A 26,750-nucleotide genomic window follows, 5' to 3' on the forward strand; every position below is an offset into this window, starting at 1 on the left:
GGTCTGAAGGCACATTCATTTCTCTAGGGATTAGAGTCTCTCTCTCCCCATCCCTGAAAGTCACCCTTGAAATCCTTCTCCCCCCTTCCCCCCTTTTAATTTTCATACACATATACCCTGCTACTCTGATGCCCCAAATCAAGAATATCACCTTTTAGGTATGCCTAAAATTTTCAAATCTTATGTCTCGGGCCAGAATTCTGCTCGCCACCATTTTGGGGGATTATATTAATGAGTGTCTGTCTGTTCTCCCCTCCCCTGCCTCTAACCGATTACCTCCCTAGCCCAGATTAACTGTGTTCAAAGGCAACATCTGTTAGCCAGGTGCCCCCTCCCCTCTTTCTCTCTACCACCCCGTCTTTGAGGAAGGTAATAAACAGCGGGCTGATGTCACTGATGTGACCTCGGGGCAGCTCTCTTAACTTGAGCCTCAGTTTCCATCTCTGTAAAATGGGGAAGGATTGTGTCTGTTCTGCTCACCTCACAGGAGGATTAAATGAGACAACGGAAGTGAGAGCACTTGGTAATCACTGCCCACCCCCCAAATATGAGCTTATGATTATCATCATTATCTGGGCCTGGAGACACAGAGGGTATTGCAGGCAGGGCAGATGGGGCATGATGCAATGAGGCCTCCTGATCTCATGTCAGTCTTAATAGTGATCACCATCCTTCACATGTCTCCTGTACTTTAGGGTTCCCATCTATCTTTGTCATCAAGCCTCATACCCCTAAGGAAGCAGAGTAGGGATTAGTTTCACCGAAGAGAAAACAGGTTAAGTGACTGGCTCAAGGTCACACTGAGTGACTGGCTCAAGGTCACACGGAGTGACAAAGAGGCCTCAAACCCAGTCTATCAATGATATTAATATTTGTAAACTCTTAGCATAGTGCCTGGCACACAGTAGGTGCTTAATAAATGCTTATTCGCTCCCTTCTTCATCAAAGTATCTGCTATCTTTCTACTGTACTGCTTAAATCCACATAGGTCTGGGCTTAGTTAAGGGCCCTCACTTCCTACTTTCTTAGAGGGTAGAAATTCTTTCACCTGGATAGATGAGTCAGCAGGGAGCCCTGCTCTTTTCTAGTGACGAAGGATAGCAGAGGGCAGAGCCCCTGAACAATGTTCCAGCCCCAGGCCTAGCCTTCCTCTTGGGCTAGGGAATGGCCTCCACTCTGTGTCTCCACTGAGGCAGGATTAGGATCCAGGGTATTTGACATAAATAAAATCAGGCTTCCAACAACCCAAGGCCAAGAAGGGCAGGTCCAGGAAACAACCTAAGCTTAAGGCACTTTCACAGCCCTTGCCTCACATCAAGGAAACAGCTTTGACCATGTCTTTACCCAGCTCAAAAGTCTTCAATGGCTCCCCCCGTCTTAAGGATAAAGTCTAAATTCCTTAGCCTAGCATTCAGGGTTTGTATTTGTATACAAATACAAAAGTGATGCAATGCTTGCCTCCAATGACTTTACATTGTACCGGGGAGGATGTGACATGTTCAGAGAAAAATAAATCCAAGATAAAAAAAAAACAACACAGTGATGGAGGTGGAGGGGCAGCGGGAGATGGGGTGAGTATATTAACAAACCAATAAACGCTGCTTGAAGAAGGTGGCTTTGGAGCTGAGCCTGAGGGGAATTAAGAGTTTCCAAGAGTTGGTGGTAAGGGGACAGCATTCCAGGGATGGGGGGGGCAGCCTGTGCCATGGCAGGAGGCAGAAGATGGCATCTCACGTACATAGGAAGACTAAAGTGTCATCGGCCTTGTGAGGGGCTTGGAAGGTCAGGAGCCTGCCTCGCTCTCTCTCTTTTTTTTCATGATGTAAAGAAGAATTAGAACTAATGGGAGAAACCAGAGAATGAAGCAATAGAACAAAACAACAAAGGAAAAGGAGAGCAACTAGTATGCTTCCATCTGCATTCAGACTTTCTCTGGATGTGGACAGTATTTCCCATCTTGAGTCTTTTGGAGAGTTGTCTTAGATCCTTGCATTGCTGAGAAGAGCCAAGTCTATCACAGTTGATCATCGCACAATGTGGCTGTTCCTGTGTACAACATTCTCCTGGTTCTGCTCACTGCACTCAGCATCAGTCCACACAAGTCTTTCCAGGTTTTTCTGAAGTCTGCCTGCTCACCATTTCTTATAGCACAATAGTATTCCATTACATTCATATACCACAACTTGTTCAGCCACTCCCCAGTTGACGGCATCCCCTCAATTTCCAATTCTTGGCCACCACAGAAAGAACTGCTATTAATATTTTTGGACATGAGGGTCCTTTTCCTGTTTTTATGATCTCTTTGGGATACAGCCCCAGAAGTGCTATTGCTGGGTCAAAGGGTACGCACAGTTTTATAGCCCCCTTGGGCATAGTTCCAAATTGAGGAGCCTGCCTCTTAACCTAAAGACAACAGAGAACTGATGTTTCTAGAGCTGGGGAGTGACATGGCCCGGTCTACACTTTAGGATCAACTTGGCATCTAAGTGAAGGTTGGTTGGGAGAGGAGAGATGTTAAAGGCAAGGGGACCAACTGGGACACTATTACAACAGAGATGAGAGTTCATGATGGCCCTGACTATGGTGGTTGTTGGCAGAGAAAGAAGAGGAAGAGATTGGAGATTTGTTGGGGACATAAGATTGATGAGATCTGACAACCAACTGGAAAAGGGGTGGGGGAGGGGGATAAGAGAGAGTGGAGATGATCTGAAGATGACTCTTAGGTAAAGAATCTGTGTAACTGGAAGAATGGTGATGCTTCTGACAAAAATAGGAAAAATTTGGGGAGGGGTGGTAGGGATGGATGTGTTGAATTTGAGATGCCTATGGGGCATCCAAGACAATCCAGGTAGAGATATTCAGCAGGCAGCTGAGTAGCTAAGTGGACTCAGGAAAACCTGAGTTCAAATATAGTCTCAGATACTGATTAACTGTGTGACCCTGGGTAAGTCACTTAACCTCTGTCTAGTCCAGTTTGCTCCTCTATAAAATGAGGAAAAAAATACTACCTTCCAGGGTTGTTGAGACAATCTAGTGAGGCAATATTTGTAAAGTGCTTAGCAATACCTGGCACAGAGTAGACACTATTCAAATGCTAGATATTATTATTATTTTTAAAAATCTTATCCTTCTAACAGTCTTTTTGAAGTACATATCATGATCCCTGTCTTACAGAGGAAGAAACTGAGGCCCAGAGAAGGGTAAGAAGTAAGCCAAGGTCAGCCAGCAAGTTAGTGGCAGAACCCGGAAGAGCATTCAGATCTTCTGTCTCCCAAACCTCGGACTCTCTCCCTGTACTGGGCTCTCCTCAATCCCCCCTAAACTCACCTTCTCATCAAAGATAGCTTTTCTCTTCATGATGTGTTCCAGGCGCTGCTCATGGTTCCGGATGGGAGCAACAGGAGTCCCTTTTTCCTTGCTGCATGACTGTGGGTTCTCCATCGCCAAACGGTTTTCCTCGTTGGCCTGTTAAAGTGGGGAGAGACGTACAGCGAGGGATATTTTAGGAACACACTGAACCTTGGGCATTCACTCCACTCTGAAGTCTCCATCACCAAGCACTGACTGGGCCCCTTCTATAGACTCTGCTGCACTGGGGATCTCTGTGCAGATAAAGTTATGCACATGTGGGTTACCAGATGGCAACTCCTGGCTTGAGGCTTGGGTTTCTGGTTCAATTTCCTGATAACTAGCCAATCAGTATTCAGAAAACTTCTTTGCAGGGGCAGCTAGGTGGCACAGTGGATAGAGCACCGGCCCTGAAATCAGGAGTACCTGAGTTCAAATCTGGCCTCAGACCAAACACTTGACACTTACTAGCTGTGTGACCCTGGGCAAGTCACTTAACCCCAATTGCCTAAAAACAAACCAAAAAGAAAAAAAAAACTTCTTCATGCTAGGCTTTAGGGGATAGAAAAGTTGATTTATTATGCTCTGAGCTCCGACAGGACAGAAACAGACACACACATCTCTTCTAGCACCAAATGCTTCTCTGTATATAGCAGGTGCCAAAAAAAAAAAAATTTAGGAGGTGATGGTCTGGACGTATGATTTCTTAGGTGTGGGAATTTCTGATAAGGAAGGAAATTCCTTCCACTAATGTAGACTAACAACTTCTCTGTAATTTACAATAATCCCTGTAATTTGTAATAACTAAGTCTTAGAGACTTAGGGGTGGGGTGGGAAGACACTGAAAGCATAAGTGACTTGCCTATAGTCACGCTATGTGTGATCACAATCAGAGGCAGGGTTGGAACCCAGACCTTTCTGACTACAAGGCTAACCCTCTATCTCCTATAACTAAGTCACTAACAAGTAGTCAGTGAATTGAATTAAGGTGGGTTTCCTGCCATCTAGGACCCTGGTGTCTGGAAGGGGAGGTGAGAAGTCACATGGAATATTTTCCAATTCTCCAAGCTCTGCTTGAGAGAGAAAAATGTGGTGGAATCAGAAAGGCAGATACAAGGTCTACACAAGTCACTTCAAAGCAAAATAGAACCACGTAAGTGGGAAAGAGGTCACTGGAACACAGGATTTAGAGCTAGTAAGGGGGCCTGGAGATGTAGTCCAATCCCCTTTCTTTACAGCTGGAAAAAACCAAGGCCCAGAAAAAGCTGGGGCCTGTTCTAGGTTATGCAGGTTGTATGCGGCAGGGCTGAGAGTTGAACCCAGGTCATTCCATCAACTCTAGAGCCAATATTCCTTCCCACTCCAATATGCTGAAATGAGGGGAAGAAAATTTGACTGAGAAGACAACATGGTTCTCTGTTGAAGAGTCAGGCCTGAGGAAACAGGGATGGAGAACATGCCCTCTTCCCTGCAGGGTCGCACACCTCCTGGCAGCTGTGGTTTCCTCCTCACACATCCCACAGAAGCCTGCGGTTGTCCCTTTCAGTTCAGCTCCTCTCAGGCTGTCCTAATGGTTCCCTCCACACACCTCCCCCTCATGCCTAACTGCTGGTGACAGATGGCTGGACAGAGCTCAGTCTTGGAAGACTGCTGTTGTTTGTATCATTCTGCTGGTACTTAAGCACAGACAGCTCAGACTGGTCCCCCACCCCATGCTTCCTATCTCTGCTGAAATCCTTGACTCCATCCTTCAAGGCCTAGCTCAGGTATCACCTCCTCCAGGAAACCTATCCTGATTCTCATCTCCTCCCCCCTCCCCCCCCACCTCAATGAGGAATGATCTTTCTTTTCTCAGGCCTCAAATAACAATATGCTAACACAAAGTTCTACTCTGCATAACAGTTATTGGAGTCGATGTTTTATTTCCCTGTCTCCACATGGAGGGGACTGAATTGGACAGAGAATATGCTTCTAATCAAATGTCTCAGGGCATCAAATCCTGGAAAAGAGAGGCCTAGTATTGGACCCCTGATATGAGATACTCTGATGGGCACTCAGAGATATCAACAGGTTGGAGCTCCTTCCTGTTGGTTTTCCTTGCCCCTCTACCTTAAAAAGCATATACTTTTTAGAGCTTCCAGATAATTTTGTTTAATAGCCATAATTTAGGAATGTGAACTCTCAGGCCCAAGAACCAGAGATTTGTCAAGGTCACACTGATCTGACTTTCCAGCCCAGGGGTCTATATCTATGGTATACTTTTCTTTTTTTAAGCAATTGGGGTTAAGTGACTTGCCCAGGGTCACACAGCTAGTAAGTGTCAAGTGTTTGGGCTGAGGCCGGATTGGAACTCAGATCCTCCTGACTTCAGGGCCGGTCTTCTATCCACTGTGCCACCCAGCTGCCCCTTATGGTATATTTTTCTACAAAGCTCTTAATGCAGTTCCAGGTTCCAAAAAGAACACAGAAAGGACCCCAAATCATCAGCACACATACAAGTCTATTAAATCGAGGGAGAGGATAACTGGATTAGGTGGGCGCTGAGGTCTCTGTTGATTAAGGAAAAGGGCATATTCAGCCCAGAGAAGAAAAGACTTAGGAGTGATATGATAATTGGCCCTACTGACTAATATGCTGGTCAGCTGTGCCCATCTTGATCATGGCGTCCAGTTCTAGGCATTCTATGTTTCTGGTATGGCAAATGGTGTTACTTAATTCCCATCAAAGATCAGCAAATTAGTGCAATGCACCCACGGTGATTCTTAGTCTAATAGCCTGTTTATGTAGCTGTCCTCATTAGGGACTCTAAGCACATCAACCATATGTTAAAAAAAAAATTCACTTCATTACCCTTAGATACAAAACAATACATATAAACATTAAACTACCTTGCTAGGCTCCATATCTGCTAATAACTCCCCATGGAGGACAGTAGCTGCCAGTTAAATCGATGTACCATTAAACTGAGAACTGTCAGGAGTTTAGCTCACAGAAATATGGAATATCAGAGCTGGAAGGAGCCGTAGAGACCACCTTGGCCAACCTTGCAATTTTACAAAGAAGGAAATGGATGATAAGAGAAGTAGCTTTGTCTAAGGTCACAAAGCTAGCCAGAAAAAGAACTGGGATTAGGATCCAGGTTTTCTAACTCCCACACTGGATCTCTGTCTGCTGCTATACCCTGTTATTCTTACACCCCTGTGAGAGCTTAAAGTTGTTTCTTATTTTAACTGGGACGCAACGGGCATTCTTTTTAACCCTGCCCTCCCTAGGCTAATGTTTTGCTAATTCTTTTGGTCCAGCTAACCTCTTCCAATCTCAGATGATGCGGGATGAACAGCCTTAAATTCAACCACCCACACAGGCCAACCACTGGAAGCAGCAGTCCAAGGAGGCCCCTATGTCTCCCCAAAGACATGATGCAAACAAAAATTCCTCAGGGCTCTAGCCTGGCAGTCTTCATGCTGGTTTTTGCTGACAAGCATGCTCTCATGCTGCCTCAGAAGGACTAATTATCCTGGCCTTGGATGCACCAGGGAAGAAATTTCTGCTGTGAGTCATTAAAGAGCAAAGAAAAAAAAAATCCAGGGAGGAGTATAAATTAAGTAATTTCTAATCTACCTTAGGTGTTCACACCTAGGACTGCCTCCTAGGCTCCTGTATTTGGGAAATCCTGTCTTGTGGGCCAGACTGCTTATCTGGAATCCCTACTTACAGGGCTGAGATGGAAATTCTCTGATTGTAAAGGGGGCTGAGGGGTGGGGGTGGGGGAAGGGTATAGTATATATAGTCTATACTCCATATAGTATATGGAGTATACTCTCCATAGTATATGGAGAGACTAAGAACGTAGTAAGTAAGCCAAAGGCTCAATATGACTTGGTAGTTAAAAAAAAGAGGGGGGGATGGCAATCTGCCACTTGTAAGTATTATATTCAGTTTGGAGAAATCCCATCTCAGGAAGATCACTGAAAAATGAGTACAAGATTGACAAATAAGGGATCTAGGATGATGAGAGGACTGGAGATTATGTCATGAGGGCTTGCTGAAGGAACTAGGGAAGCTTTCAGGCTAGAAAAGATTTTAGGAGAAGATGGGAGCTGCCTTCCAATATCCGAAGGGCTGTCACGGGGGACAGGGCGTCCTCTGGTCAACAAGCATTTATTAAGTGCTTACTGTGTGCCAGGCACTGTATACAAGGAAATGCTTGGCCTCCCCCAGCAGGATTAGGCCAATGGCGGTGGGGGGAACGGAAGACGAAGGTATGGGGAGGCAGATTTTAGTTCAATAAAAAGGAATATACTGACAACAACAACCGGTGAGAGGTGATGAGATTCCCATTACCAAAGGTCTTTCAGGAGAGGCTGGATAACTTTGTTATCCAGCTGTTACAGAAGGGATTCCTGCTCCAGTGGGGAGTGGATTTGATAACTTCTGAAATCTTTTCTATTTCTGAATCATTTTAAGGCCTGGGCTCTCTTGGCTCCAGCTTCCCTGAAGGTCAGTCCTTGATTCCGGCATTGAAAATCTGTCCCAGTGGTCTGGGGGTAGGGGCAAGGGGCTTCACTTTCCAGAATTTCCCCAGTGCCACTTCCAGGAAACCAGAATTGGGTGTTCTGCGGGGACAGAAATGAAAATGCCCAAATTCTGGACATCATTTCAAATCAGCTGCACGCAAAACAATCTGGGATGTCAGGAGGTAGTCTTCTGAGCTCCCTTTCCAGGAGTCAGGGCCAAAGAAAGGGAAAGACAGTGAAGCACTCATCACCGTTCTCTCCTGGGTCAGTGGTCCTTAAGCAGACAAAAGAATCACTAAGTAGAGATGATTCTAGGCCTATGGGGCACGCAGAAGCTATGCTTCTCAGCCACTGGATGGACATCCCCACATCTCCACCCTCCCCGCCCCCCCCGGCCAATCCAAAGTTTGCCCTGTCCTTCCACGATGGGGAAAGCTTGGACTGCTGGTGCCCAGGTTCTGCTCACCTGGCCGCTGTATCGAGCCTGAATGGAAGCTTCTGCTCTCCTCATCTTCTCCAGCTCAATTTCTCGAGCAATGAGCTGCTTGGTCTGATAGGTCAGCTGCTTCCGGGCAGGGAGATCGGGGAAGCGGCAGACATCCTCTATGTTCCTGATGGTTTGTGGGGAAAGGTGGAAGGGAGGAGAGAGAAGACAGAGGAAAGCAGAGCTAAGACCCAACTCTGACAATGGGCAGCCCAGTCTTTTTTCTTCTCCTCTTTTTGGGGTTTTCATAAGCAGCTAAACTAGACTGTCCCCTGAATTCAACACTGCATCTCCTATCATTTGAAGAAGCCGACCTCTCCTCATCTCCACCTCTCCATATTTTTCTTCTTTTGGCTCGGCTCACATGCCGCTTCCTCTGTGAATTCATAAGCATTTGGTGAGTAACTAACTACTTTATGCCAGGCGCCATGCTAGATGCTAGAGATACAAGTACATAAAGAATGAAGCAAACTTCACTCTCAAGGGCTCATTCTCTCCTTCCTCAAATTATCTTGTATTTACTTATTTGCACACACATCATGCCCCCCAAGTAGAAGGTAAGCTTCTGAAGGGCAGGGCTCATTTACTTTTTCACTTTGTTCCTAGCCCAGAGTAGACAATTACTGAAGTTCCTTCTTCCCATCCCTCACTGTGGCATGGTGGTGATGAAAGGTTCCTGAAAGCTATACTAGCAGGGTGATCGCTCTGGTGGGTGCTACCTGGCTGGAAAGGCTCAGTGTACTATAGGCCCCGGCGTGGCACGGAGGCTTAATGTTTGAAGGCCAAGTTAGCTGAATTTAGAAACGCTCATTTCTAAGAAAGCTCAAATTTCCAGTAGATCGATGCCAAGGGGTCCTTCTGGCTTCAGACCCGCCATACTAAGATATGGGATATGCATCAGTGGAAGGAGGAGGGACCCACACTAATGAAGTGAGTATAAGTATGATTCTGAAAGCAAGTCTGTTTTCCAACTAAAGAAGAGTTTAAAAAAATTAACTTCACTTCGTTTTAAGTCCCAGAGTGAAACTTTTCTCTGTACTTTGGGGCAGAGTCCAATGGTTGCTTTGCAAATGAGCTGTTTTAAAAATATGCACATCAGCACACACAACCGCATACATGCAACCTAAATAATAAATTGTGGTGCCTCTACAATTGAAAAATAGATCCCTAGCAAACATTCCCAGAAACAGCGTTAGGGCTGCAGTGAATCAGATGTGAGAGAGACACAGCCAGACTCAGAATCAGTTAGGGTGCCAGCCCCCAGGATTCTCCTTAGAACTTCCTGGGCAGCCTTGATGAGAGACACCCGAGATAGGCTGGAAGCCACAGCCACAGCGGGTACCTTCTGTGTCCACCCACTTTGGAAACTGCTTGGCTTTGACAGCATTTATAGATGTCATACATGCCGTAAGAGGGAAGGTATGGACAAGTGTGTAGGGAGATGAAGGTCTAGAGGTGAAGGGCAGAGGAGGGAGGACGTAAAAGTGTCTTCTAAGCTGAACAGAAATGGGGTGGGGTGGCCAAGGGAAAGAAAGGAAAGAAGGGAATGGGAAGGGAAGCAGGAAAGGAGAGGAGGAAGAGAAAGAGGAAGGAAAGGAGAGAAGGAAAAAGGGAAGAAGGGAAAGAAAAAGGAAGGGAATAAAAAAGAGAAAGAAAGGAAGAAAAAAAGAAAGGAGGGAGAGAAGGAAAGGGAAAAAAAGGAAGGAGGGGGACAGAAAAATGGACAAAATAGGGGAAAAGGAAGAAGAGATGGAAGGGAAGGTAGAAAAGAAGGCCCTTACTTTGGCATCTGACTTACCAGCTGCTGCAAGTGATGGTGGGTAACCCACGAACAGCTTTGGAGGAAAACATCTGGAGATGGGCAGGGGGGGGTTTCTGAATTACTGAACCAAAAAGACATCATTTTGGATCCTCTCCCTCCACTTCAACATGAATAAGCGAGAGTCAACTCTATAGTCAAACCTTATCAGTATGGACTGACTGGGGCAGTCAGAGCAACTGCTCGGTTTTACTACACGTAATAATGCAAACTGCTGGCTCACAGAAAGCAGTCTGAGATCCTGCCAGACTTGTTTTGATAAATCAAGCTTATCTGTAACGAGCACAGCATTTGGACGCAAAGATATTTGAAAAGTTTGTTCCCCAAAGTATTTAAAACAGGCCTCTGCAATCCCGTTTGTTCTATTAGCTCTTCTTTCAGAGATATAATTGCAAAGATACAATTCAGTCCTGCTCTGCCTGAATGATCACCCATTCCCAATTAGTGTGGTCTGAAGTAACAAGGCCCGATTGTATAACCACTTCGAAAATTCATGCAGCATCCCAGCTAGTCCTGACAACCAGGCCCTACTTCCAAGGCGAAGCAGGAACTGAAACAGGGTTAGTCACTCACATGGCTGTGGTCTGGGGCACTTTCTACCCCAGGCTGCTGGAGCATCCTCCAGGTGGACTTCCGTGACTGGTATGGAGGTCCAGGCCACTCACCCTTCCTCCCCTACTGGCCTGTGCCTGGAGGGGACAGAGTGCCCTCTACTCCCTGGCAAATCCCAGGGCTCCAGCAGGGAGTTCCTCTGTGACATTCTGGGCTGTCTCCATAACTACATCCGAGTGATGCTGCAGGATGGCAGGAAGATAGATACAGAGGTAGATCAGCCCCAGAAGTATCAGGGCAATAGCCAGGGGCATACCCCAGTCAGTGATGAACAGGGTTTCGTGGCACCGGGCCTGGAACATTTGGGATAAAGTGCCAGCAGCTCCCCAGCCAGTGTCCAGAGAAATGGGGCAGTGGTGCCCCTGGTATCAACTCCCCGACTTCCGCACACGGCTCCTTGCTGCTGCCACCCCTAATACCCCTTCACTGGGAAGAGAAAACCATGACTCTATTTCCTAAAACTCTTCTCTCTCCACTTCAAAAGCAGATGTATGGCTAGCTCCACAGATACCTGCCTAGACTTGAGATGGGCAGTTGGAGCTCTGAGCTCCTCTGCCCCTGACCGAGCCTGAATGGGTGACTTTCAGGATGGCAGATTCCTAGGGCTCAATGACAACTGGAGCCACCCCTACTACCCACTCCAAACCGGAAAGCTCCAAGCCTCAAAAGCCAATCACCTTTCTGGTGGGAATTGTCACTAAGCCCTTTATTGGAATCCGGGGTGGGGGATGTGGAAGAAGAGTTCATTCCTAAAGCATAGCTTGACAAAGTCATTTTCGAGGTGACTATGTCCTGTCCATACCAACATTAGAATAGGATGCTTTTCCGACTAACGGCTCTCCTCTCTTTCCCCTGCCCGCCCAGATGAAATGCTTCACCTCCCCTAAGCTTATACCTGTCACTGCTTTCCCAAATCTTTAGAATTTTAAGAGTGTGATGTGGCTGAAAAAATGCCAGACTTGGAATCAGGAGAACCAGATTCAAATCCTGGTCCTGATATTTGTTATATGGCTTCAGTAAAGCTCAGTTTGTTCACTATAAAATAGGAGGGTTAGACAACATGCCCTCCAAAGGTCTCCTTTCAATGCTAAGATTCTCTAATCTAACTGTAGGATCTATTATTCAACATAAGACAGTGTTTCCCTCCAGGGAGTTCTAATCCAGCACTCCTGGGGACGACCGTGTTTCCCCTTCGCTATTTCTCTAGTACAACTCCCTGCCCCTATCTTCAGAACCAAAAGGTTCAAAGTCTGACTGCTTTTACGGATGCATGGTACAGGGGAAAGAATACTGTTCAGAGACTTAAGAGTCTTGGGTTCTAGTTCTGGTTCTGCCATCACCTCAAATATTTGCCAGCAGGCAAGACATTTCACTCTTCTAGGTCTCAGTTTCCCCCTTTATAAAATCAGAGGGTTGGACCACATGAGCTGTCATATTCTCTCCAGCTCTCAGATTATGGGTTCTTAGGGATGTTGAGAGGTAGGGAAGATTAGAATTCAGTAGCTGGGGAAAAAGGGGAGATAGAAGGAAAAGGGAACGGATATAAGAAAAAGAGGGGGCAAAGAAGTTGTAGCGGGGAAGAGAGAAGAAAATGAAGCGGAAAAGGGATCCATTTTCTGTAGGAAACAAAGAAGCAAGATAGATGGAGGGAGCTCTTGGAATTAAAGACCGAGGATAGGAATAAGGAGATTACTCAAGGGGAGAAGGCATGAAGCAATGAGATGTGTTTAAAACCCACGTGAATGAAGATAAGTGGGATGCTGGGGCTTAGCTGGCCATATGCTCCCCACCCATGGAGTGCCAGAAGTCCTTGGCCCTCCGACCTGACAAGAGGACATGGCAGAAAAGCTTATTATTATACAAGCCTTGCTCAGCAATGAGTGACAGAGGCCCGTGGGTACCAGCCATGGCCAAATCTCTCTTCCTGAGAGCATCCTGAGCCTTCTGGGCATGACAAGGAGAAACCCCCATTAACTCCAACTTCAGCACAAAGACCATTTTACGGACAGAGTGAAAAAGGAAGGAAATTAGGTAAATGCTTTTGAATCCTGAGCAAATGCCGGCCATAATGCCAACAAGATACTTGGGTTTCTGAAAACAATTTTTTAAAATAACATGCAAAAGATCTATGTTCTTGAGTGTTGGTTTCTGGGAAGTTCTCAATGTGATAATTTATAGGCACAATGAAAGTTTCTCACATGACTTCCCAGAGGGCCAGGAACCAAACCCAAAAAGACTCTTAAAAGTTAGAATAGAGAGGCAGTGTCGCCAAGTGGATAGAAAACTGGCTTCAGAATCAAAAAGATCTGGGTCTTCAAGTCCCATCCCTGACATAGACTGGCAGAGTCTGGCTGTGGGCAAGTCATTTAACCCCTTAGTACCCCATGTCCCTCTTGAGGACTTTACATTATAAAAAACGTACTGGTTTGAATTGGTAGAGAAAGTTCCTCACTGGGAGCTCCCCACAGTAATGAAATCATAGGTTTAGTCAAAAACAAACAACCCTTCTTTTTTCTTTTCTTTTTTTTTTTTTTTTTGCTTTTTGATGAGGCAATTGGGGTTAAGTGATTTGCCCAGGGTCACACAGCTAGTTATGTGTCAAGTGTCTGATGTCACATTGGAACTCAGGTCCTCCTGACTCTAAAGCTGGAACTCTATGCACTGCGCCACCTAGCTGCCCCAACAAACAACCTTCGTAACATAACTCCTGGCCCCCAACCCTCACCATTAGAATATTAATGAAAAAGACAATCTAAGAGTCCATCCATTCTTTTTTTTTTTTGAGGCAACTGGGGTTAAGTGACTTGTCCAGGATCATATAACTAGTAAGTATCTGAGGCCGGATTTGAACTCAGTTCCTCCTGGCTCCGGCCCAGCGCTCTATCCTCTATTCATTCTTCAAAGAACAAAATGGAGGCCAGATAGAGGATGCAACTTGTTCAAGGTCAGACAGAGAATGAAAGGCAGAGCTGGGGCATAAGCCCTGGTCTCCCAGTCCAGAGCTCTTTCTACTATGTAATACTCTTTCCTCTCTATTTCCAACTGCAGCCTCTTCAATGCTTAATTTTCCTCATTCCTTTAAATGCAGCCTGACCTTCCTCTTTATACCCTAAGTGGTTTCTGATCACATACTTCTTTCCTCTTCACCCAGATTCACCGCCCATTTTCTTTTGGCTATACCTAACTCCCAAGACAGGGACAGGTTAAGGGGCACAGTGAGTAGAGTGCCAGGCCTGAAGTCAGGAAGACTCACCTTCCTGAGCTCAAATCTGGCCACTTGCTAGCTGTGTGACCCTGGGCAAGTCACTTAACCCTGTTTGCCTTAGTTTCTTCATCTGTAAAATGAGCTGGAGAAGGAAATGGCAAACCACTCCAAGAAAAACCCCAAATAGGGTCATGAAGAGTCAAACATAACTAAAAATGACTCAAACACCCAAGATGGCCTGAACATTCCTGGGTCCACTCTAACACTGACCTGGAGTCAAAAGTTAGAGGAAATGTAGTGGAAAGAGCCCTAGGCTGGGAGCTAGCAGATCTGGGTTCTAGTCCTAGCTCTACCCATACTTGCTGTATGACCTTGGATAAGTTATTTCCCTTTCTTAGGGCCCTCTTCTATACACTGAGTGGGGTTGGACCAAATCATTTTTAAGGTGTCTCCTAACTATGACATTCTATTTTTTTTTTAAAGTTCACTTGCAGCATTTCATTTTTTCCTAACACAATTACCGTCTCAACACTTAGGATTACTTATAAATTTTGGTATTCTACTGTCACATGAGAACATTAAGGCAAGGCACAAAAATTCTGGGGCAACTAGGTGGTGCAGTGGAGAAAGGGCCAGGCCTAGAGTCAGGAAGACTCATCCTCCTGAGTTCCAATCTGGCCTCAGATACTTACTAGCTCTGTGACCCTAGGTAAGTCACTCGATCCTGTTTACCTCAGTTTCCTCATTTGTAAAGTAAACTGGAGAAGGAAAAAGCAAACCACTCCAGTATCTTTGCCAGGAAAATCCCAAATGGGGTCATGAAGAGTTGGACATGACTGAGTAACAATAAAATTACACAAATTAATTAGATTTTAAAAACTTATGTAAATTAATAAATTTATAGATTGTAAACGTAAACTTTCTTGCAACTCAAGGTTGAGTAACTTAGGTCCATGACATTGGGGGAAAACAGCAGGTTAAGAAAACAAAAACAAACAAACTGGTTCCTAAGGCTTGGATTCAATAAATATTCCTTCTAGAATGGTGGCAAGATGTAACAGTCATTTAATAAAATCTTCCTTGCTAGACTTAGGAGAGAAATTCTGGTGTTCAGCTCTTTTAGATGCTAGAAATGATAACCTGTATAGAGCTGATGCTTCATTGAACTAAACTGTACAGCTAACAAGACTGTCAACCATCCAGGTACTATACTACCGTATTATCAAGTTAATTCTCTATAAAAGTTAGCTCTTAGCCTTACCTGTCACATGAAGTGACCTGTATCAGGGTTTAGATCAAAGACATGCAGAAAGAATGATAAAACATAGACCAAGGGAACAATTATTAACTTGGAGAGGAGGTCAAAATCAGTAACAGCTCAACAACTGGAAAAGTGCTGATATTTGTCTAATATCACATACAAACTTCCTCAGGGACAAGTTTCTTTTCAAAGAAGATTTATTTCAGTTTCATGAGGCTAACATGAGGTGTACATTTGCCAGGGAAAATTTATACTTTGTGAATATTCTTGATGCAAATGCTACACATAAAAGTCTTTTTGCCCAAATCCCACCATGCCAACCTGATGTCTTAGGCATCCTACTATGGACGGAACCTAGCCTGAGGAACATTATCCTCAGTTAATCCAGTTTTGCACATACCAGGGCCATTGTTGATGACAAGAGTAGAAATTTTTTCTTCCATTTTTGTTTAAACTAAGGCTGCATATTGTCCTTGTCAAAACTGGGTGGGTGGGGTGAGTAAGAAAGGGAGGCAAAAAGGGGGAACGTTCAAAGTAGCCTACAAGTACTGCTGGCTACCACTGGGTGAGAGCCCAACTCTGACATTCTATAGTTTCTAAGGTTCTTTCAAGAGGGTTGGGTTTTAGTAAATCTGGAAGAGGGTGAGAAATATTGTCATTGTGCTCACAAGTCATCATGTTAGAAAGCCCTCAGAAATTAAGTCTATGTTCCCAAGACAGAAAAAAAATAGTGACCATCTTCATCTCTGGGAGAATGAAGAGGTTCATGGAGATCTCTGGACTTAACAGCCAAAAGGCTTGGTTTTTTGACCTGACTGACATTTATTCCAGTCAATCAGTCAATCAATAAGCATTTATTAAGCACCTATGTGCCAGGCGCCGTACTAAGTACTATTAAGCTAGTCTACATCTGAATGACAGTTTCCTTAGCTACAAACTGGATAATAATGCTTACTATCCTAACTTGGCAGGTTCCTGTTGGGGAAAAACTTTAAGTGCAAATCGAAAGGGACAGACAAAACAACCGTACTGGTGGAAGGAGATAACAAGTTTGACCTTGGAGTCAGGAAGATCTGGGTTCAAGTGCTGCCTTTGGCACATACTGAACCCTAGTCACTTATTCTCTTGGGGTTGCAGGTCATTCTCTAAGACTCTAAGGTACAGAGAAGTTGCTGATCTACCTTAGTGGAAAGTTTCCACAATGAGAGTTTACCTCCACTGATGGAATCACAGGTCTAGAACCCAGCCTTGTTACATGCACAAAATGCCAGACAGCTGTGAGCTATTAGCATCATCATTAACGTTACTGAGACTTACGGATCCAGCTTATATGTATACATCCCATCCGGTGTCCGCTCCTGGTGGTAGGTGAGATTATAAGCCAGCATGATATTAATGAGGTTGGCCAACTGCTGTTTCTCTTTGTGGCTGTATAACTGGGTGCTCACCTGGAAGGAAACATTTAAGAGGGAGAGGGGCTCAGTCACTGGGGAAAGCCTCCAGAGACCCAGGGAGATCACCATCTGAGAGGCCTCCATATTGACAAAAAAACCAACCACCAGATAACATAAATACTCCCCAAATTGTAAACCACTGCTACACAAACAGATAGCTGGCTTGGCCTGCACACCAGGGTCAAGCCTTTTGCTAGAGCTGAGGAGATTAAGAAGTGTTCCCTTGACTTACTGCTACATTCCCTTCTTGCCACGTTCCACACTGCCCCAAAAAACCAACGTTCCAAGATGGCGGTTCATGAAGGCTTCCATGAAAGGCGGCATGGTGCAGAAGAATAGATGGGGAGAAGACGTGGACTCAAGCTTCATGTTCTGCTAATTATTAGCTTTGAAACCTTGTGTCACTATCCCCCTCTCTGAGCCCCAATATGACCTGCCTCACAGGACTGGCATGAGGAATACACTACAGAAATGTGGTTTGTTACTGTTATACTGTAGCCGACCATATACAACTATCCTTTCCTCAAAACTTCAAAGGGTATCATAGGATCATAGATCTGGATAGATAAGGACACGGAGGTCCGGAGAGATGCAGTGATTTGTCCATGGCCACACAGCTAGTAAGAGTCAGTTGCTGCCCATCCAATCTACATATTTAACACTTCTATAAAGGCTGAAGAAATGTGAGAAAAGCTAGGGTCATAGAATCTCAACGCTGGAAAAGACCTCAAGTGACTGAGGTCTAATGATAGGGAGCTCACTACCTTCCAAGGCAGTCCATTCCATTTTGGGATAACTCTAATTGCTAGGAAGGTTCTCCTTATTTTGAACTGAATACTGCCTTTCTGCAATCTCTATTCATTAGTCTTAAATTCTGCCCTTCAGGGACAAGAAAGACAAAGCTAATTCAACTTCTACATGAAAACACTGGATATTTGGAGAGAGGCATTGTGTCCATCCTTCAAAGCCTTCTCTTCTCCATGGTAAAAATCTCCCACTACTTCAACTGACCCTCTGCCAGTGTGGTTTCCAGATCTATCATCAACAAAGTTGTGGCCAGTGGATGAGCTCCAGCTGGTCAATGTCTTTCCAAAAATGTGGTACTCAGAAACAAGCACAATACTACTCAATAGCAGAGCCATCACCTTCCTTGTTTTAGACTTAGTTCAAACAGATCTATGGTCTTACCACTTCCTCCACTGGAGCAGATGGTGATCCATCCATGCCTTCTCCTATGTGATCCTTGCCCATGATCTTACATCAATATTCCCCACTCAGTGTACTAGAGTTCTTCCTCTAGGGTCCTTTTCCAATTGAGGGGCATCAGAGGAGCCCTCTGGTTATCTATCTGTTAACCCCTTCCTTGCTCTTAGTATGTGACCAGCCCACCTCCTTTTCTGATGATATATTTTTTTTTCAACGTCTCTAATATATCACCATTTGAGTGTAGGTCACATTCAAAGTAGGCTGTCACCTGCTTAAGTTTCCTATGTATTCGCTCTCAATACCCTTTGGGCTATCTGCAACTCTGATTCCTTGATGAATGTATAAATAAAAGATTCATAACCACTGGTTATCACTGGCAGAATAATTATTTTGAAAAAAAGGGTCTTTGAAGAGGAGAACAGGTTGGTACTATTAAAAATATTCCAAAGTTTCTTAAATGCAATCTAGCTTTGTTTTCTTATTTAATTATGGACCCAACTTACTGAATCTTTAGTGCCTGCCTGAAATATATTTACTGATGTAATAACTCAACGGACCAGTCATTTAACTGAATGCTACATATAGTCTGGCCAACAGACACTTTCCTTTTAGTTTTCTGCATATGGATTATAGGGCCAATCTCTTTTGAATAACTGTGAATCTCATTGACAAGGTCCTATAACATCCTGGGGGCTTGACGCAATCAATACAGTATCTACCTCAAACAAAAGCACTTGGTAACATGCTCCTCACCATCTGGAGGGAATCTCTTCCACCTGCCTCTTACACAAAACAGCCTCCCAGATGGCGGTGAACACCTCTGGTGACCTCTTTGTTCTATACCTTTATTTTTTTTTTGCAGGTGGGGTTAAGTGACTCACTCAGGGTCACACAGCTAGTAAGTGTCAAGTGTCTGGACTGAGACGGGATTGGAACTCAGGCCAGTGCTCTATCCACTGTACCATCTAGCTGCCCCTTACACCTTTCTTGATGTTAGCAAAGAGTCATCAAACAAAGTGATCTCTCCAGTTGCATTTATCAAAGTATCTTTTACAACCTTAAGATAGGCAGGTTATAGAATAGCCTCCTTTAGGCTGTGGTCTTTTTTGCCCACTGATCCAAACACTTTTTTTTCCCCCTCCTTTGATAATCAACAAACATAATGGAATCTTGTCTTTGCACTTTTCAGTCAGCTGTGCAACTGTAAAGATGTGATCTGATGGAGAGAAAAGCCTGGACAAAAAGGACAGTTTCATTTTAATCTTTGCAGCCCCAGCACCAAGCAGTGCCTGGCACAATGATTCCCAAATGATTAGTAATTAACTGGAGAACTGTTTGCAAAAGTTTGCCTGTCTCCTCCTATTTCCCCTGAGGATAACTTTGCTAGTTACATAGATCTTGACTGAAGATGAGAAAGTAAGCACGCGGGGAAGCAGTTGTGGATGTTTTCTTAGCTGTCTTTTGAGGAATTAACACCAAGATTTTTCTTCTCCCCAATCTTTTATTATCTTCCCCTCTTCCTGAGCTATCCTGTAAAGCAATCTCTCAATGCCTTCAAGATTCTGTGTTCTCCAGGTCGGACTTCCTCAAGTTTGAATTTGATCTGGTCCAATCATCCTTCCCAGCTTCATCTTCTCAAATGCCATTTCTATTTCTTTGAACACCTCATCAGAGACTGAGGTGCTAGGGTCCAAATGGCGGTGGTTTCTCTCACTGATGATGAAAATAGATCGCCACAGAAACAGTGACAAATTTGTTCCACTTTCTATTTGTTTTCTTGTCGGTTTCCTCCATTAACACTCTTGGGAGGATATGGCTCATTTGGGTCTCATGCCAAGCTATCTGTAGACTTTGCTTCTTTGTTGTAAAAGCAGACACTGCTTAGAATATTCTACTATATTCCTTGTCCACAGTGTTTTACAAATGAGTTTGTATTTCTAACTGATGATGCCCTGGGCTGTTATTTTTCTGTACTTGCCAAGGAGATGAAATATTGGGTGGCTTAAGTGAGTTTCTAGGCTCTTTTGAACTTGACATTGTTGTAACTGTTTTACGTTAGTTAGAAGGAAATGGTGGTAATCTAGGTAGATAGATAACTTTGCCATTTCCCGATTTCCTGGGGCAGCTAGGCAGACAGAATGCCAGGCCTGGAGTCAAGAAGACTCATTTTCCTGAGTTCCAGTTTGGCCTCAAGACACCTCCTAGCTCTACTGTGACCCTGAGCAAGTCACTTAACCTTGTTTGCCTCAGTTTCTTCATCTGTAAAATGAACTGGAGAAGGAAATGGCAAACCACTCCAGTATCTTTGCCAAGAAAACCCCAAATGGAGTCACAAAGAGTCAGACGTGACTGTAACAAGTGAATAACAACAATTTTCTTCACTGGTGGCTCACTTGAATATGCCAAGTGGGAGCTGCTGCAACTGTTCCTAGCGACTTCCCTGTATCTTTAGCCTTTCTTCTAGTTTGACGTTGATTTCAACCTTTGCTCTTATTAGTCAATAAAACTATCCCTGCCTTCAAGGAGCTTAAGTTCTCCTGGGGCAACAGGTAAAGATCCTGGAAAAGTTTTTGGAAAATTGCATTATTTCTCTAACAGATCCCCACCATGCCTCCCCCCGCCCCATTCCTCTCTCTCTCTCTCTCACCATATTTTCCTTTATTACTTTTAAGCCTTCACATCAGTTTCTTCCTCAGTGAAGTGAGACCAATGATCATTGGTGTCAAACTCAAATGAAATGGATCCCTGCAGGCCACATATTTAGAAAGCCACACATTCATATTATCTATATTATATTGCATTTTTATTTATTTTGTTAAACATTTCCCAATTACATTTTAATCTGGTTTAGCCACCCTGAGTTCAGGCACATCCACCTGTGAGTTTGATACCTCTGCCCAGATGATTCTAACAGCCCCATCTACCTGTGAGATGCTATGGTTCTAAGATTTTATGACTAACATGGACACATGGGGATGGAAGCCGAATGTGGTGGAAGACCTTGGAATTTTCAGGTCTCAAGTTTCTGAGAGGTGTTTATGGTCTTAAAGGAGACAATCAACAGTGGAGTGTTCACGGTTCTCCTTACCTTCTTTGCTCCCCTCTTGCTCTATATAATGAGGGAAATGATGATATCCCAGTCTTAAGGGGGAAACGAGAGTCCCTGTTCTTAGAGGAGCCCTCTGACTGATGGAAGACACATGAACTCTATTATACTGGGCTGTTGTTTGTCCTTTGTTCTCGAAGAGGGCCATGACACCATGAAGGTGATGCCATGACTTGCAAGTGAAATGGATTTAAGTGAGGGAGGGCTGTGCAAAGTCATAGACCTCACTTTCTCCTCCAGTGCCATCTGGCTCCAGTGGCCAGATGTGGATCAGGATGACTGGAGATGGCCCCCACTATACTGGGACACTTTGATTTAATGAGGAAGATGGTCCCTATGCCCCAAGTCTGAAGAAATGAGCCCTGATTCTGTACCCTTCCCAGTCCTGGGGGGTTCAGAATGTATCCACCACTACCCTATGAGGTTATTTGAGGTGACTACACCTCTACCCCCCCAAGCTTTGATTGATACACCTCACAAACCCTAAATCCAGAAGGTGACTCACAGGACGAAGCTTAGGGGAGATGATGTCCAGCAGCAGACAGAGGGCTTCGAGGATGAGGGACTGTGGAGCAGCACGGCTTCGGGCAGCTGGAGTGACCCCTGATACCAAAGACATAATCAGGTTCTGTGTCTGGTTCATCTTATTCAGTGCCTGGAGATTGGTTTAAAAAAAAAGATACATTTTGAACTAGTGGTCTGATAATTAGTTCCTTCCTACCTCCCCACCAACAAACAGGAACATCTGGGCTCTAGAGCTAGGGAAAAGGACTGATAATAGTTCAACAGGTTGAGAAAACACTAGGGCCCATGGGGCAGGGATAGGGGTCCGGGGCCACGTCAAACGTGTACACTCTGGTAAGGATGGGGGCAATCGCTATGTTGTCAGCATAGTGTACTAGGGAGAGATTCCGAAGCTGGCTCTTAAAATTGGGTGGGGGAAGGGGAAAGGGGAAGCAGAATGTGGGTCAGGATTCACTCCAGGAAGGAAACCACTGGAAAGATCCTAAAAGGCTCCAGAAATCAGAGTTCCCAAGAGCTGTTTGGTGGTGTCAAGGGAAAACCATACAAGGAAAGGATACAGACACGTCTTCGCCATTTCTAAGACCCCCACCCCCTTCTTGATCCATTCTCAGCCAATGAACCTGTTACTAGGCTAAGAGGCAGATAAGCCATGGTTAATGTCTTTTAAATGTGGATAGAAGGCATAGGGTATTGGATTGAGGGAAGAAGAAAGGTTCCATCCAGCTTAACTGGTTAACCCCCCTTAACTAGGGGCTACAGCAGAATGAAATTAGAAAAATTTAGAGGAAAAAAGTCTTGGACTTGGAGTCAAATAGATATTAACTCTAATATTAGGAAAAAAAGAGAAAACGTTGCTTCAGATGAATTGGAGTTGTGAATAGTCCCTTCACCTCCCCTCCACCCCAAGGGGCCAGCACTTGCCTCATGCTGGCTGTTGGGGTAGGAGATCCTAGGGACGCTGTTGGCTGCAAAGAGGAGGTGGAAGGCGACAGGGAGGAAAGGTAAGTATCTCATGAGCTGGAAGTTCTGGCCATGTCGTACGGTCTGGTCGAGGATGTCTTCAAATATCAACCAATCCATGGCAGTGCACACAGAGTTTAAGGTAGGATCTTTGAGCTTCATGTTCAGGAAGTTGTCATAGAGACCCTGCAATGGATGAGATCAAAAGGAAAATTCTGGGCCAATGGACAAGGTGTGGGGGAAGGATAAGGAGGAGAGGCATATATTATATCAGTTTTCTTCTCTTCATCCCTTCCCATTCTAGGCCTTCACACATCATTTCCCCGGGATTACTGTAATAGAAGTCTTCCCATCCATCAAAGTTGGCAGATGACATTCCTTAAACACAGCTTAGACTCCATCACACTTTCCTATTGGAAGCCCTTCACTGTTTTCTACCACCCTGAGCAATGGCTTCCAAAGTAGGGGCCACAAGACAGCCAGTCAACCAATCACAGGGATTATCTCCAACACAACCACACCTACCTTCATCCCTCAACATTCTCCAACTCGACATCCTCTTCTTGCTGTACAAATTCCCAACCTCACTATTTCTGAGGCTGAGTTGGCTCCTTAGAGCTGGTATAACCTAACTGCTACCTGGGAACCCACGGCAGGAGCTGCATAGGTACAATGGGGAAAACTCCCCATGCTCCCTGTCCATCCTCAGATCACCCAGTGGCCATGGCATGCCCTCATGGGCAATGACTGGTGTCAGCCTGGCTCCAGTCTTTTCATTTTGGGAGTCCCACAGGATAAACAGGCATGGATGAACTGCAACTGCCCTGAGACTTTTTAACATTCTCTTTCCACCCAAACCCACTCCACTTCTGAACAATGAACCACCATCCTTCCAACTACCCAGGTTTACAACCTCAGCATCATCTTCAGCTCCTCATTCTCTTTCATCCCATTTATCCAATCAGCCTCCAAATCTTGTCACTTCTCCCTCGACAACACCGCTTGTATCTGTCTCCTCTGCTCTAGCTCAGGAACACATTATCGCTTCTCTCCTGCACTATCACAACAGCCTTCTATTTAAGGCTAATCAAACCCTGCCTCAGGTCTGTCCCAACTCCAATCCACCTTCCATGCAGCGGTGAACGTGACTTTCCACTCTATTAGCTCCCTATTGAGGATCAAATATTATTTCATGTTTATCTCATCCTTTCCAACATGTCTATTTTTGTGTTGTTTCCTAACACACACAATCATTTATATAAAACACGTGCACACTGGGGATCAAAAATTTTGCTCAAAAGACAAATGCTTGAAAATAAATTTTTTTGATGAAAATATGTGATTAAGAAAGATTGAAAACCACTGGCCTGGAGGATACAAGCAAAATTCCTTGGCCTAGCATTCAAGGCCTCCTACAAGCTGACTTCACTCTACCTGTTCAGCATTATTTACAAATGCACTGTCTCATAAATATTCTGTACATGGTCACATGGGAGGACCTGGTAAGTAAATATGGCAGGGCTTAGTGCAGGCCATCTTTGCAACTAAAAACAGCCGAGAATTTAGATTCTGTCACTGATGGAGTAAAGAAAGTCACTATAAAAGAAGAATGTATCATCTTAAGGCTAGATCTTTTGGAAAGCCCTTGTGCTCTTCTAAGCTGCACACGGCTAACGTTACAGGTAAGACAGAAGCAGGAGGCAGCTAGGTGACTCAGTGGGTAGAGCAGTGGGCCCAGAGTCAGGAAGATCTAAATTCAAATCTAGCCACAGATATTTACTACCTGCATGACCCTGGGCAAGCCACTTAACCCTGTTTGCCTTAGTTTCCTGATCTGTAAACTGAGTTGGAGAAGGAAATGGCCAACCACTCCAGTATCTCTGCCAAGAAAATCCCATGGACAGTATAGGCGTGATATGGTCTACAGGATCAGAGAAGACAACAACAAGGACAGAAACAACCTGAAAGGGATATTTAGTGGCAGACTCAGCTGTTTTTCCATGCCAACAAGTACTTTAATACTGTCACATGTCACAATGTCTTCCACCATTTTTCCTTTACTGCTGGATGGGCAGCAAGAATACCCTGCATATAACTGATACGGGCTTGGCCTAAGCTGTAATAAATTCGCTTTAAAATGTGATTTGCAGAATGTTTCCACCATGCTGCCAGCCTGAGATAATCAGCAGCTAGGTGGTACAGTTAATAGAATATTGGACTAGGAGTCAGGAAGATCTGTTTGAATTCAGCCTCAGATACTTACTATCTGGGTGATCCTGGGCAAGTCACTCAATTTGCCTTTTCCTCATCTGTAAAATGAGGATAATAATAGCACCTACCTCCCAGAGCTGGGAAGGGGTAGCTAGGTGGCACCACAGTGCACAGAGCCCTGGGCTTGGAATCAGGAAGACTCATCTTCATGAGTTCAAATCTGGCCTCAAACACTTATTAGCTGTGTGACCCTGGGTAAGTCGCTTGAACCCTGTTTGCCTCAGTTTCCTCACCTATAAAATGAAGGGGAGAAGGAAATAGCAAACCACTCCAGTATCTCTGCCAAGAAAACCCCAAATGGGGTCACGAAAAGTTGGACATGACTGAAATGACTGAACAATGACCAAACTGTACAGTACTTAGCACAGCGCTTCACAGAAGCACTATATAAATGTTAGCTATCGTCATTATTAAAACTGCATGGGATATTCACAATATTAACAATGAGGAATCAAAGAGCACTTGAAAATTTCTTTTAAAAATTTTATTTAAAAACTATAAAATTTTTTCTTTCTTTTTTTATCTCTATATTCCTTTCTATTTTATATATATTCCTCACAACAGCTCTGTGTGCACTATATTCCCCCCTTTGTAGCTGAAGAAACTGAGGTTCAGAGAAAGAAGAAATGCTACGGGTTGAAACTAGGATTTGTATTCAGGTTTTGTGAAGCCAAGGTCAAGGTCACTCTCCTACCTACCATACAATGCTAACTCTCTTAAGTAAGCCTCAGATAACTCACCCTCCCATGGCTGAACATGACCACTTTTCATTAACTAAAGTAGCTTAAAATCTACTGTCATTCTGTCCAAGGTGACAGTGGTGGGATGGGGTGAGTGTTCACTAAGGCTGCTGCAGATATCCCCCCCAGTGAGAGCATCTCACTCTACCCTAAGGGAAGAGGGCTTCACACCTGCTCATCTTTCCAGGAAGAAGAGTTTAACACAAATTTAAAAAACAAAAAGCAACAAAAAACCAAACAAACTGGGATGCCACGTGGTCCCTTTGCATCATTACCCAAATCCTTGCCTTAGCTCACCTGCATTATCAAGTCCCAGAATTAATCCTCCAAAACAAACCCAGGGCTCAATCCAGAGGTTTCCTGGAAGCCCGGAGAGACAGCTTCCTGTACAGACCCAAACACACTGGCTTGTTAATCTAAAGCCGCTTTAGGGGAGAGAATCCCTAGTTTACCAAGGACATGATTACTGATGAAACCGAGAGGGAATGGAGGCATCAAAGCAATTAACCCTTCACAGAGAAGCAATGTGGGGGGAATGAAAAGGGCACTGAACTTAGGAGTCAAGAGACCCGAGTTCAAACCCCAGCAATGCTACTTACTGCCAATGTGAGCCGGGGCAAGTCCGGTCACCTGGCCAGCCACAGTTTCTCTGTAGAATGAGAGTTAAAACACTTGCCTGGCTTTCTGCTCACTGTACTTGTTTCTGGAAAACAAGCAGTAGAGGATGGCTTCCTACGGCTAGGAAGACCTCAGGGGTAACAACATCATGGCAATGTGGAAGATGGCTTTACCTGTGCCACCTTCTCATGATCCCCTGTGGAGGTGGTGATGTGCAGGATATGGTGGAATCTCTGGGATGAGGTGTGGAGAGGACCCCTGCTCAAAGGGCCACTGTCACCATCGAGGAGCGTCTGGTCTGGCAGAAAGACATCCTGGCCAATGCGATGCCTGGGGACGTCAAGGAGAGAGATGGAAGACAGGCTCCCACCGGGCCCTCTGAGCTGGTCACCCCACCTTTCTTTGCCTGCTTCCAGATGCTACCCTCACAAAACCCTCCAGGCAAAATTACCCTCAATTCTACTTAAATTCTCCCCACCTCTGTTGTGATGCTGTCATAGCAAGAGGCCTGGATTGCAAGTCCAGAGACCAGGATCTCCTGTCTGGCATTAAATTATCTATGTTAACCATGGACAAGTCCCTTTTCTCCGGGGCTCTGCGGAACAAGGGAGCAGGACCCAATGG

General features: G+C 44.7%; 1 protein-coding gene across 1 annotated transcript in view; it reads right to left on the reverse strand.

The window, feature by feature from the left end:
- The window catches only part of CHTF18 (chromosome transmission fidelity factor 18), a 55,506-nt gene that overhangs the window by 1,735 nt on the left and 27,021 nt on the right, over positions 1-26,750 (reverse strand). The window contains exons 15-20 of the mRNA XM_021006837.2: positions 26,300-26,456; positions 22,459-22,683; positions 21,518-21,667; positions 16,564-16,694; positions 8,332-8,476; positions 3,328-3,465 (exon numbers count right to left, since the gene is read on the reverse strand). Coding sequence (XP_020862496.1) covers positions 3,328-3,465; positions 8,332-8,476; positions 16,564-16,694; positions 21,518-21,667; positions 22,459-22,683; positions 26,300-26,456 — 946 coding nt within the window. The remainder of the gene's footprint in view (positions 1-3,327; positions 3,466-8,331; positions 8,477-16,563; positions 16,695-21,517; positions 21,668-22,458; positions 22,684-26,299; positions 26,457-26,750) is intronic.

This window comes from Phascolarctos cinereus, unplaced genomic scaffold (genome assembly GCF_003287225.1).
Source record: "Phascolarctos cinereus isolate Bilbo 61053 unplaced genomic scaffold, phaCin_HiC Scaffold_4;HRSCAF=312, whole genome shotgun sequence".
NCBI lineage: Eukaryota > Metazoa > Chordata > Mammalia > Diprotodontia > Phascolarctidae > Phascolarctos > Phascolarctos cinereus.